This window comes from Neoarius graeffei, chromosome 12 (assembly GCF_027579695.1).
Source record: "Neoarius graeffei isolate fNeoGra1 chromosome 12, fNeoGra1.pri, whole genome shotgun sequence".
In the NCBI taxonomy this organism is placed as follows: Eukaryota; Metazoa; Chordata; class Actinopteri; order Siluriformes; family Ariidae; genus Neoarius; species Neoarius graeffei.
This window is the reverse complement of record NC_083580.1, coordinates 41263218-41276974: the sequence shown is the minus strand read 5'-3', so window position 1 is coordinate 41276974 and position 13757 is coordinate 41263218. Positions and strand designations below refer to the sequence as shown.

The 13757-nt window shown below is 38.5% G+C and overlaps 1 protein-coding gene across 4 annotated transcripts in view; it reads right to left on the bottom strand.

Moving 5' to 3' along the window:
* Positions 1-13757, bottom strand: part of cpeb4b (cytoplasmic polyadenylation element binding protein 4b) — a 153185-nt gene that overhangs the window by 19815 nt on the left and 119613 nt on the right. For all 4 annotated transcript variants that reach the window (XR_009655739.1, XR_009655740.1, XM_060935904.1 and 1 more), the window contains one exon: positions 10514-10632. Coding sequence is in view for 2 of the 4 variants with exons in the window: in XM_060935904.1 (XP_060791887.1) it covers positions 10514-10632 (119 nt within the window). In the remaining 2 variants the exon portion in view is untranslated. The remainder of the gene's footprint in view (positions 1-10513; positions 10633-13757) is intronic.

Sequence of the window (13757 nt, the reverse complement as noted above, 5' to 3'; positions counted from 1 at the left end):
CAGGTGCATACCGGGAGCCAGGGCACCAGACATAACAGGCAATCTTAGGGTCCTAGGCAAACAGAGGTTCTCAAAAGATAGTTATCCACATAGGAGCTAACGATATACACCTCTGTCAGTCTAAGATTACTAAGAGCAACTTCAGAGGTGTGTTTAAATTGGCAAAGGTGATGTCCGATGCTGTAGTATGCTCTGGCCCCAATCCAATGCAGCGTGGCAATGTAGCTTACAGCAGGTTATGGTCACTGAACTGCTGGTTGTCCAGGTGGTGCTCTGAAAACAATGTGGGCTTTATAGATAATTGGACTAATTTTGAGGGCAGTGCTGACCTGTTAGGGCAGCACAGTATCCAGCCCACTTGGGAAGGGGCTGCTCTCATTTCTTGCAGCATAGCTCATAGTCTCAGAACAGGCCTAGTTAACTTCTGACAATCCAGAGCCAAGGCCAGGGAGCAGATCAACAGGCTAAACCAACTGTCTGCTAGCTGCACAGAGTCATCATTCAGGGTTCACTACATCGAAACTGTCTGTTCTCTGAGCTAAACAAAAAAGTAGAAATACTTTGAGAGTTTGCTGTAGTAACCTAATTAATATAAAATTGGATCACACTGACTGTACAACCACTACCAGCACCTTTGATCTAAAAGGTAGGACTATTAAACATTAGATCTCTTCTAAAGCGCTGTTAATGAACTTATTACTGATCAGGAGTTTAATGTACTGTGTTTAACAGAAACACGGATTAACCCAAATGAATACATGGTTTTCCCCAAAGCGTTTTAGCGCATCAGGCCTGATACGCTTGCTCTGCCTGCCGATACGCTTAGTTGCTTTAGTTAAAATCCAATACGCTTAGATTTATACCGATACGTTAAATTTCCTACCCACAAGTAACTAGATACATAGGACAGCAAATAACAGATCCATTTACATATTGATACTTGTGTGAAACAAGCGGTCTTTTTTCCCAATGTTTGTGTTGATTCTGTCAAAGTAATATGTCCACGTGGTATAATGTAAACAAACTGTAACCTGTTGGCTATGTCAAGATCACGTGTTCAAACTGTCCAATAAAAATATCGAAAGAAAACATGAGACATCCCGGAATTTTCCGATTCATTATAAGCGATCTCATTGGCTGCTGATGTTGTCCCCCACAAAGACGGACAAAGGATTTATTTGATAGACTATTCTGTTTAGATTGTGAACGAGGCTTCTCCTGCCTAAAGAGAATAAAGACTCCAGCGAGGAATAAGCTAGGAGAAGACTCGCTGGACAATTTGATCCACATCAGCATGGATGACAGCGAGATGGACTATGAGAGGGTTGCCCAACATTGGGCCAAGCAAAAGCCAAGGAGAATTATTCTGCTTTAAAGGAGTAGAAAACTTAATTCATTAGTTTGGGTTTGCAGAAAGATCATGTACTTACAAACACTCACGAAGTGAAGTTGTCCAAATGTGTCAAATATAGCATAATTTCAAATAATAATCATAAGCATTTTTGGCAATGTGATGTCACTGGGATCCATTTAACAAAAGGCGGCTCCGGATTATTCTTTTGTTAAAGGGTCACAGTGACATCACACTGCCAAATATGCTCATCATTATTCGAAATTATGCTACATTTGACACTTAACAAATTCTCCTCATGAATGTGTTTATAAGTACATAATATTTCTGCAAACTTAAATGTATGAATTAAGTTCTCTTTTCCTTTAAATATGTTTTAATCTTAATCTAGTCCATTTAATAAAGTGCCAAAATTTAAACTTTATAACATGCAGTTGCCTTACTTTTCAGTGTATCTTAGTTATACATATATTATGGTAATTGCATTAGAAACAATCTAAATCATTACAGTTATAGTAATACAGTAACTTATTTTAAGGTGGCAGTTCTTAGGTTCAGATACTTTTGTGATCAACAGGAGGTCATGATGATAGATTCTCATTGGATTGCATAAGATGGAACAAATCACTGTTCATATTTTCATGCACATTTTTGTTACAACACTACTTGATCATAGATAATTAAGGTATCCCCGTAGATTTTCAATCTATCATATACCTAAGTAACCTATAACAAAACAGTTTAACTTGCATGTTGAACTTTAAGGTGAAATTTCAAATGTATATACAGTTGTGTTCAAAATAATAGCAGTGTGTTTAAAAACGTGAGTAAAGCTCAAAATCCTTATAATAGTTTTTATTTCCATGCATTGGGAACAATGCACATTATATTCTACATCAAAACATGAAGAAAAATTTATCAATATTTTAATTACTTTACAGAAAATGAAGAAAAATGAACATTGGGCTGTTCAAAAAAATAGCAGTGTCTGCATTTTTCATTACAAACTCCAAATATTTACTGTATAAACTGAAAAAATCTTAAGGATTTAGTATTCCTGTGAATCACTAAACTAATATTTAGTTGTATAACCACGGTTTCTGAGAACTTCTGGCACCTGTGAACAGGTATTCCAGCCCAGGATGATTTGACAACATTCCACAATTCCTCTGCATTTCTTGGTTTTGCCTCAGAAACAGCATTTTTGATGTCACCCCACAAGTTTTCTATTGGATTAAGGTCCGGGGATTGGGCTGGCCACTCCATAACTTTCATTTTGTTGGTCTTGAACCCTGATGTTGCTCGCTTACTGGTGTGTTTGGGGTCGTTGTCTTGTTGAAACACCCATTTCAAGGGCATTTCCTCTTCAGCATAAGGCAACATGACCTCTTCAAGTATTTTGATATATGCAAACTGATCCATGATCCCTGGTATGAGATAAATGGGCCCAACATCATAGTAAGAGAAACATTCCCATATCATGATGCTTGCACCACCATGCTCCACTGTCTTCAGAGTGTATTGTGGCTTGAATTCAGTGTTTGGGGGTCATCTGAAAAACTGTCTGCGGCTCTTGGACCCAAAAAGAACAATTTTACTTTCATCAGTCCACAAAATGTTTTTCCATTTCTCTTTAGGCCAGTCGATGTGTTCTTTGGCAAATTGTATCCTCTTCAGCACGTCTTTTTTTTTTTTTAACAGTGGAACTTTGCGGGGGCTTCTTGCTGATAGATTAGCTTCACACAGGCATCTTCTAATTGTCACAGTACTCATAGGTAACTTCAGACCGTCTTTGATCACCCTGGAGCTGATCATTGGCTGAGTCTTTGCCATTCTGGCTATTCTTCGATCCATTCGAATGGTAGTCTTCTGTTTTCTTCCACGTCTCTCTGGTTTTGCTGTCCATTTTAAAGCACTGGAGATCATTTTAGCCGAGCAGCCCATCATTTTCTGCACTTCTTTACAGTATACGTTTTACCTCTCCAATCAACGTTTTAATCAAAGCACGCTGTTCTTCTGAACAATGTCTGGAACGACCCATGTTTCTCAGGTTTTCAGAGAGAAATGCATGTACAACATGTGCTGGCTTCATCCTTAAATTAGGGCCACCTGACTGACATCTGTTTTTTCACAGAATGAATGATCTCACTAATTAAACTCTACACTGCTATTATTTTGAACACGTCCCTTTCACTTAATTATTCGATTACACAGACTCAGGAGCATGCATATCATGAATGTTGGGTCTGTTGGTTTTCTATGACTCTACTACACCTACTGGTAAATTATTTGCCATGTAGTAATATAATTTCCACCAAAAACAGTGATTGGTCTGGTTAGTCATGTTGGACTGCTATTATTTTGAACACAAGTGTAATTAATTAATACTATTTAGGTCAGAAATTATTGAAAACACTGGTAAAATCTCTCTTATAAAATCATATATCTAAAACTTCTCAGAGACCCTGAAAATGCACCTGAAAGCATCTATTTTCCAAAAATTTTCCGGGGGAGCATGCCCCCGGACCCCCCTAGTTTCGCTTCATGCCTTCAGCACTCTCTTTCATGTCATTGGTGCTCAATTGTCTGTGTGTTATCATGCCAGAATTTAGGGCTTTAATTTTTTTCTGGGGAAAACACTGGAATATATAGCATTAAATTAAGCTAGTCCTCCTGGATACAGTTATACACACCAGTCTTGTCTAACTAGCAAGGGAGGAGGCATCGCGGTTATTTATAATGATTATCTAGGCATAACACAAAAACATGGTTATAAATTTAATACGTTTGAAGTTCTTCATACGAATATAATGTAAGTAGCCTCGAAAAATAAGTCTATCCAGTCAATTCCATTACTTATTATTTACAGGCCTCCACGGCCATATTCTGAATTTCTTTCTGAATTTGCACATTTCATCTCAGACTTGGTCATTTCCTTAGATAAAGCTTTAGCTGTCAGAGATTTCAATATTCACTTCGATAACCCTGAAGATCCTCTGAAAACAGCACACGTGTCCATTTTAGATTGAGTAGGGGTTAATCAGAACATCACAGGACCTACCCATAATGGTGGTCACACTCTCAATCTAATACGAACATTTGGGTTAAATATAGAAACTATAGTCACACTTCCACAGTCTGAAATTATCAAAGATTATCTCATCTTATTCAAAATGTCTGAGAAATATATGCACTTCACCACGCTACTGTATTAAATGTACATTCACGTCAACTAACACACAGACTCTTATAATCTCCCAGAGTTATCAACTTTAATAGGACCACCATCAGCCCCCCCCCAGAACTTGATCAGCCAACTCAATGCTTAGAGTCAACATTCCACTATACTTTAGTGTAGCTCCACTTAAAAGAAAAATGACGAGATAGAAAAAATTAGCACCCTGGTATAACTATTACACTCACACTTTAAATCAGACCACTTGAAAATTAGAATGTAACTGGCATCAAACAAAATTGGTAACGTTCAAATTAGCTTGGAAGGAGAGCTTCCTGAAGTACAGAAAAGCTCTTAGTGCTGCTAGATAAATGCATCTCTCCACCCTAATAGAGAATAACAAAAATAATCCTTGATTCCTATTTAAAGGTGTAGCAAAATTAACTCGGAAAAAGACCACTATAGACGCATGCACACCTGCAATATGTAGTAGCAACAACTTCATGAATTTTTTTCAATGACAAAATTGACAATATCCGACAAAAAATTCAAACTAATTTAAGGCCAGACAATTTAAGCAACCCTGTAGTTAACAAGATAACTGTATCAGATCAGCAATTAGAATGTTTTACTCCCCCTTAGAGAAAACAAAGTAATTACATTAATCTCCACATCAAAATCCTCAACTTGCGTACTAGATCACTTACCTACACGACTCTTCAAACAGATAATACCAAAAGCAATTGAACCGCTTCTAAAAATAAAAGCCAATTCTAAAGGGAAGAATTTATGTACCAAAATCCTTTAAATCCAGTTATCAAACCCCTGACTAAAAAACCTGACCTCAACCCCTGTCAGCTATCCAATTATAGGCCAATATCAAACCTCCCTGTTATCTCCAAGATCCTAAAAAAAGCTGTGGCACAGCAGTTATGCTCATATCTACAGTGCTCAGCATAAATGAGTACACCCCCTTTGAAAAGTAACATTTTAAACAATATCTCAATGAACACAAACAATTTCCAAAATGTTGACAAGACAAAGTTTAATATAATATCTGTTTAACTTATAATGGGAAAAAGTAAGGTTAATAATATAACTTGGATTACACATTTTTTCCAGTTTTACTCAAATTAGGGTGGTGCAAAAATGAGTACACCCCACAACAAAAACTACTACATCTAGTACTTTGTATGGCCTCCGTGATTTTTAATGACAGCACCAAGTCTTCTAGGCATGGAATGAACAAGTTGGTGACATTTTGCAACATCAATCTTTTTCCATTCTTCAACAATGACCTCTTTTAGTGACTGGATACTGGACGGAGAGTGATGCTCAACTTGTCTCTTCAGAATTCCCCATAGGTGTTCGATTGGGTTCAGATCAGGAGACATACTTGGCCACTGAATCACTTTCACCCTGTTCTTCTTCAGAAATCCAACAGTGGCCTTAGATGTGTGTTTAGTCATGTTGGAAAAGTGCACGACGACCAAGGGCACAGAGTGATGGTAGCATCTTCTCTTTCAGTATAGAGCAATACATCTGTGAATTCATGATGCCATCAATGAAATGCAGCTCCCCGACACCAGCAGCACTCATGCAGCCCCACATAAGGACACTGCCACCACCATGTTTCACTGTAGGCACCATGCATTTTTCTTTGTATTCCTCACCTTTGCGACGCCATACAGTTTTGAAGCCATCAGTTCCAAAAACATTTATCTTGGTCTCATCATTCCAAAGTATAGAGTCCCAGTAGTCTTCATCTTTGTCAGCATGGGCCCTGGCAAACTCTAGGTGGGCTTTTTTGTGCCTAGGCTTTAGGAGAGGCTTCTTTCGTGGACGGCATTCATGGATACCATTCCTCTGCAGTGTATGCCGTATTGTGTCACAGGAAATAGTCACCCCAGTTTGGCTTTCTACTTCTTTAGATAACTGCAGTGAACTTGCATGCCGATTTTCTTCAACTCTTCTCATCAGAAGACGCTCCTGTCGAGGTGTTAACTTCCGTGGACAACCTGGACGTCTCTGTGAGATGGTTGCAGTTCCATCTTTCTTAAATTTTTGTACCACTTTTGCTACAGTATTCTGACTGATAAGTAAAGCTTTGCTGATGATCTTGTAGCCTTCACCTTTGTGGTGTAAAGAAATTATTTTCTTTGGGGAATTCTGAAGAGACAAGTTGAGCATCACTCTCCATCCAGTATCCAGTCACTAAAAGAGGTCACTGTTGAAGAATGGAAAAAGACTGATGTTGCAAAATGTCACCAACTTGTTCATTCCATGCCTAGAAGACTTGGTGCGGTCATTAAAAATCATGGAGGCCATACAAAGTACTAGATGTAGTAGTTTTTGTCGTGGGGTGTACTCATTTTAGCACCACCCTAATTTGAATAAAACTGGAAAAAAAAAGTGTGCAATCTAAGTTATATTATTAACCTTACTTTTCCCATTACAAGTTAAACAGAAGTTATATTAAACTCTGTCTTATCAACAGTTTGGAAATTGTTTTCATTGAGATATTGTTTAAAATGTTACTTTTCAAAAGGGGTGTACTCATTTATGCTGAGCACTGTACATAGGAACAACATCCATGAAATATATATCAGTCAGCATTTAGACCTCATCATAGCACAGAGACAGCACTGGTTAAAGTAGTAAATGACCTACTGTTGGCATCTGATCAGGGCTGTCTCCCCCTGCTTGACCTTAGTGCAGCCTTTGACACCACTGATCATTCCATTCTCCTGGATAGACTAGACTGATTGCTGCCAGTTTGCTGATGTAAATAGTGATTTTTTTTTTTTTAGACATACTGAGGTCAAGTTTGGTGTTCCACAAGGTTCTGTCTTAGACCCACTGCTGTTCTCTTTATATATATATATATATATATATATATATATATATATATATATATATATATATGTGACCTCTGGGTGATATTATTCGTAAGCATGGTATCAGTTGACACTGTTATGCTGATGACACACACAGTTGTACGTTTCTGCAAAGCCAGATGAAAAACACCAGCTTAATAGAATTGAGGAATGTGTAAAGGACATTAAACATTGGATGCTTATTAACTTCCTTCCGCTTCATTCTGACAAGAAAGGAGTACTTGTACTCGGACCACATGCAGTGAGAAGTAGGTTTTCTGATTATACAGTAACTCTGGATGGCCTTTGTTTCTTCACGTGCAGCAGTTAAAGACCTCGGAGTTATCATTAACTCCATCTTTCATTTGAAACTCATATCGATAATGATGCGGATTGCTTTCTTTCATCTCAGAAATATTGCTAAAATGAGAAATGTCACGACATGACACAGAAAAACTAGTTCATGCTTTTGTTACCTCTAGGTTGGATTATTGTAACACCTTACTGTCTGGATGTTCCAATAAGTGCATAAACAAGCTCCAGTTAGTTCAAAATGCAGCAGCAAGAGTCAGCACTCGGACACAGTCTCAGTGGTTAAGGCAAGGCTGAAAACATCTGTTTAGTCAAGCCTTTTGTTAATAGTTTTATTAGGTAAAGCAGTAGATCTGGAGGGTCCTCAGACAGTGTGTTTTGGTAAACTGGGATGCATGGACACTGCCAGCCCCCCTGCAAAACGTATACTGTTCTTACTCATGAGGTGACATTGGGCATACCCAACAGCCTGTTTTCTCTCTTGCTCTCCCCTCCCTTCACTCTGTCCCTCTGAGTTACATGTCGATCCTGAGACCGAGATGCTGACCTCTTCTGCCCCTCGGACCTGCCTGATCCATCCTCACTCCCCATTATGTCTGGCTGGAGTCTCATTGCATTGCTCCTGGGGAGGACGGCCCCATATGGACAGTCGAAAGTTGCACTTGGAAGATGGCTCTGGACACTGACAGTAATACATTTATGCCTGAAGACTTCAGTTGACTTGCTAACTTTAAGACTGCAGTTGTCATGAACAGTTTTGTACTCAAGTTTCCATCAATGAACAGTTTATAACTTCAACAAAGCAGACTTCATGTTAAAACTATAATGAATTTCCTAGTTTCACAGTTGTACTTTGTGACTACAGAGGACACCGTTATAGAAGCAAGTTATTTATAATCATGTTATCTGTCATCACCCAAATGAGGATGGGTTCCCTTTTGAGTCTGGTTCCTCTTGAGGTTTCTTCATGTCATCGGAGGGAGTTTTCCTTGCCACCTTCGCCACAGGCTTGCTCATTGGGGATAAATTAGCTCATGTTTAAAGTCTTTAATTTTCTGTAAAGCTGCTTTGCGACAAAGTCTATTGCTAAAAGTGCTATAAAAATAATCTTGACTTGGTGGCTCTCGATGCACTGACACCAGCCTTAGTCCACTCCTTGTGAGGCTCTCCCAAGTTCTTAAATTGACTTCTGACAATCTTCTCAAGGCTGTGGTCATGCCTGTTTCTTGTGCACCTTTTCTAGCCAGCCTTTTCAGCAATGACCTTCTGTGGCTTACCCTTCTTGTGGAGGGTGTCAATGATCATCTTCTAGACAACTGTCAAGTCAGTAGTCTTCCCCATGATTGCGATTGCATGTACTGAACTAGACCGAGAGATGCATGGGATTTATTCTGTTTTGCTCAAACTCAAAATGAAATATCCTAATAATCTGAGATACTGGATTCCTGATTTTTATGAGCTATAAGCAATAATCATCAAAATGAAAACAAAAAGGCTTGAAATATTTAACTTTACATGTAATGAATATAAAATATATTAAACTTTACATTTTTCAATTAAATTACAAAAAAGAACCTTTGCACGATATTCAAATTTTTTGAGATGTTGTCTTCAAAAAAAAAAAAACATTGTCATGTTAGGCCTATAAATAAAATATGTACCATTGCTAGAAACTATCAATAGGAATAAGAAATTTGTTTGATATAAAATGTCCAATAGTTTCACTTAAAAGCATTAAAAGTAAACTGCCAGAAACAGCATGGAGTGAGAAAATGACCAGTGTTTCCCCACAGGTCTTAAACATACTTGTGGTGGTAGTTGGTGGAAAGGTCCTGCATTACCTGCTGCCACAAAATGGTCTACTACATATGATTTCGGATCACACTGGAATCTTCTCTGCTCAAGCTGCTCAGTAAATTGTGCATACGAGCCATCAGTGACAACTGCAGGCTTCAGAAAACTAAAACTTTCATTTTGTTTGCAATTTCTGTTCCCGGCATGTAAACAGAACAATAAAATGTATATGGATTGTTAATGTTTTTTTTAATAATCAGTTAAATATGCGAGGAAAAACCACTGAATGCGTTGACTGGACTCAAGCACTCCATGTCGTCATGGTAACACTGACAATAACATGTAACAAGCACACTGATTAAGATTGTCTTCAGCGTGAAAGCTTTCCGTTCATGTGGTCAGCTATTTGGCCAATTATTCTGGCACAACTCAGTTCCTTTTAGAGATACAGTACAATAGGTTCATTATTATTTATCTATCACTCAGATAACTTTTCTCGTTCTTCAGACATTTTTATTAAAATAGATCACCAGATATACTTTGGTGGCCATTAATATTCCCTATTTTCTGACATTTTAGCATATACATCAGAATAGCATATTCTGGCTTAATGTGCGTGTCTGGAACAGAATTACATCAGGTTTTCTGCTATGGTTAGGGTTATGTAGATATGTTATTTCAGTGAAGTATGATAGACCTACAGATATCTCTAGAAATTTGGCTGTCGGCATGCTATTCTGATAAAGTATGCCAAAATATCAGAACACTGCTCCAGGTAAAGTTTGTGTGTGGGAAACACTGTGCAGAATATAAGGAACTTGTTGATAAAAGTAAGGGGATTAAATTCAAAATAAAGGGGTTGAATTCCATCTTTTTACCCCAGAAATTATTAAAAACAGGTCATTAAAATTATTAATAATTATCAATATTCACTGAAATGAAACATTTTATCATGATACATTTTTCAGCTATATCGCCCAGCTCTATTTCATGTACAAAACTTACAGGTTTGTCTTTAATGGTGGGGCTGGACACACACAGGTAGAGCTTGCCATCTTCTTCAATGCACGCATCAATCAAAGCCTGGACAGAACTCTCATCTTGGAACAAAAGGAATGCATAACCTTTAAGGGAAAACAAAAAAGCTTTAATGCAGTAGGTATGTATGTGATACAGTGGTGCTTTGTGAACCCTTTAAAATTTTCTAGATTTCTGTATCAGCATGACCTAAAACATCAGATTTTCACATGTCCGAAAAATGGATAAAGAGAACTCAAACAAGAAAATTATACTGTGTCATTTATTTATCGAGAAAATGATCCAATATTACATGTCGGTGAGTGGCAAAGGTATGTGAGCCTTTGCTTTCAGTATCTGATGTGACCACCTTGTGCAGCAACTAAATGTTTCTGGAAACTGTTGATCAGTCCTGCACATCCACTTGGATGAATTTTAACCTATTCCTCTGTACAGAAGAACTTCAACTCTGAAGTTCAACTTCAACTAGCTAGAACCAATGTTTCAGTTTTCTGAAAGGAATAAAGAGTTGTTTCATTTTAAATGTTTGCTTTGTTTGCCTAAAATGGAGCACATCACAGCCTACAAAAACTTGCCATCCGACCTGCGGAAGCATATTGAGATATATAAATGTTTTATTCCAAGAGAAAGCTTGCAATGAAGTTGTCTGTGCTTTTAGAGCTAGCAATAATGTTGCAATAGCTATGCAGTCTGTTTAGTCAAATGACATTCTATGGATTTGCCCACCAAGGTGCTTTAGCCTTGTCCACGGCTAATGTTACCAAATAGCTAGTTAACTTGGACACAGTTAGCATGCAAAAACAGCATTACGCCAACATTAATAATGTTAACTTATCTGAAGTGCTTTCAGAAATGTTTTAGCACAACCTTGCCAAATAAACAAAATGTAGAAATCTTCCTTTTCTAGTAATGTTAGCTACCCAATATGATTGAGTTTGAAAAGAGTTTGCTAGCATGTCAGGTGGAGCTTCACTGACTAGCTAGCTGAACACTAAACCAGCATGATTCCATAGGCAGATTCATACGTGCATGAATACATATACTTGCACACATGAGACCTGTGAGATGGACAGTACTGCACTAGTCAGTCAACAAATTGCTCGAATTTTTTGTTTTGAAGTCAGATGATGGTCTTGCACTTTTTTTTTGGTCTTACTTAAAGCAGTGTTGCTGTTAGGCAGTTATTAAGCTTGAGGTGTGGATCTGGGTTTTAAGCAGGTTGGATTGTCAGTTTTATTTTCTAAGCAAGGTGAATTTACAGCTATTCCACTATCTTCCTGATTAACATACACATACATGTGTGCACACACTGCCAGAGCTGTGTCAGAATATTACCATGATACTTTGTGGGGGTGGGGAGGAGTGTTACAATTTAAAAAACATTTTACACACACACACACACACACACAAAAATATATTATATCTATCTATCTATCTATCTATCTATCTATCTATCTATCTATCTATCTATTTATCTATCTAATATATATATATATATATATATATATATATATATATATATATAGAGAGAGAGATACAGACAGACACACGCATTCATATATATCTCATTATCTCTAGCTGCTTTATCCTGTTCTACAGGGTCGCAGGCAAGCTGGAGCCCATCCCAGCTGACTACACTACGGGCGAAAGGCACCCTGAACAAGTCGCCAGGTCATCACAGGGCTGACACATAGACACAGACAACCATTCACACTTATACCTACGGTCAATTTAGAGTCACCAGTTAACCTAACCTGCATGTCTTTGGACTGTGGGGGAAACCGGAGCACCCGGAGGAAACCCACGCAGACACGGGGAGAACATGCAAACTCCACACAGAAAGGCCCTCGTCGGCCACGGGGCTCAAACCCGGACCTTCTTGCTGTGAGGCGACAGCGCTAACCACTACACCACCGTGCCGCCTATACATACATACATACATACACACACACATACAACCCCGATTCCAAAAAAGTTGGGACAAAGTACAAATTGTAAATAATAATGGAATGCAATAATTTATAAATCTCAAAAACTGATAATGTATTCACAATAGAACATAGACAACATATCAAATGTTGAAAGTGAGACATTTTGAAATTTCATGCCAAATATTGGCTCATTTGAAATTTCATGACTGCAACACATCTCAAAAAAGTTGGGACAGGGGCAATAAGAGGCTGGAAAAGGTAAAGGAACAAAAAAGGAACAGCTGGAGGACCAAATTGTAACTCATTAGGTCAATTGGCAATAGGTCATTCACATGATTGGGTATAAAAAGAGCATCTTGGAGTGGCAGCGGCTCTCAGAAGTAAAGATGGGAAGAGGATCACCAATCCCCCTAATTCTGCGCCGACAAATAGTGGAGCAATATCAGAAAGGAGTTCGACAGTGTCAAATTGCAAAGAGTTTGAACATATCATCATCTACAGTGCATAATATCATCAAAAGATTCAGAGAAACTGGAAGAATCTCTGTGCATAAGGGTCAAGCCCGGAAAACCATACTGGGTGCCCGTGATCTTCGGGCCCTTAGACGGCACTGCATCACATACAGGCATGCTTCTGTATTGGAAATCACAAAATGGGCTCAGGAATATTTCCAGAGAACATTATCTGTGAACACAATTCACCGTGCCATCCGCCGTTGCCAGCTAAAACTCTATAGTTCAAAGAAGAAGCCGTATCTAAACATGATCCAGAAGCGCAGACGTCTTCTCTGGGCCAAGACTCATTTAAAATGGACTGTGGCAAAGTGGAAAACTGTTCTGTGGTCAGATGAATCAAAATTTGAAGTTCTTTATGGAAATCAGGGATGCCGTGTCATTCGGACTAAAGAGGAGAAGGACGACCCAAGTTATCAGCGCTCAGTTCAAAAGCCTGCATCTCTGATGGTATGGGGTTGCATTAGTGCGTGTGGCATAGGCAGCTTACACATCTGGAAAGACACCATCAATGCTGAAAGGTATATCCAGGTTCTAGAGCAACATATGCTCCCATCCAGACGACGTCTCTTTCAGGGAAGACCTTGCATTTTCCAACATGACAATGGCAAACCACATACTGCATCAATTACAGCATCATGGCTGCGTAGAAGAAGGGTCCGGGTACTGAACTGGCCAGCCTGCAGTCCAGATCTTTCACCCATAGAAAGCATTTGGCGCATCATAAAACGGAAGATATGACAAAAAAGACCTAAGATAGTTGAGCAA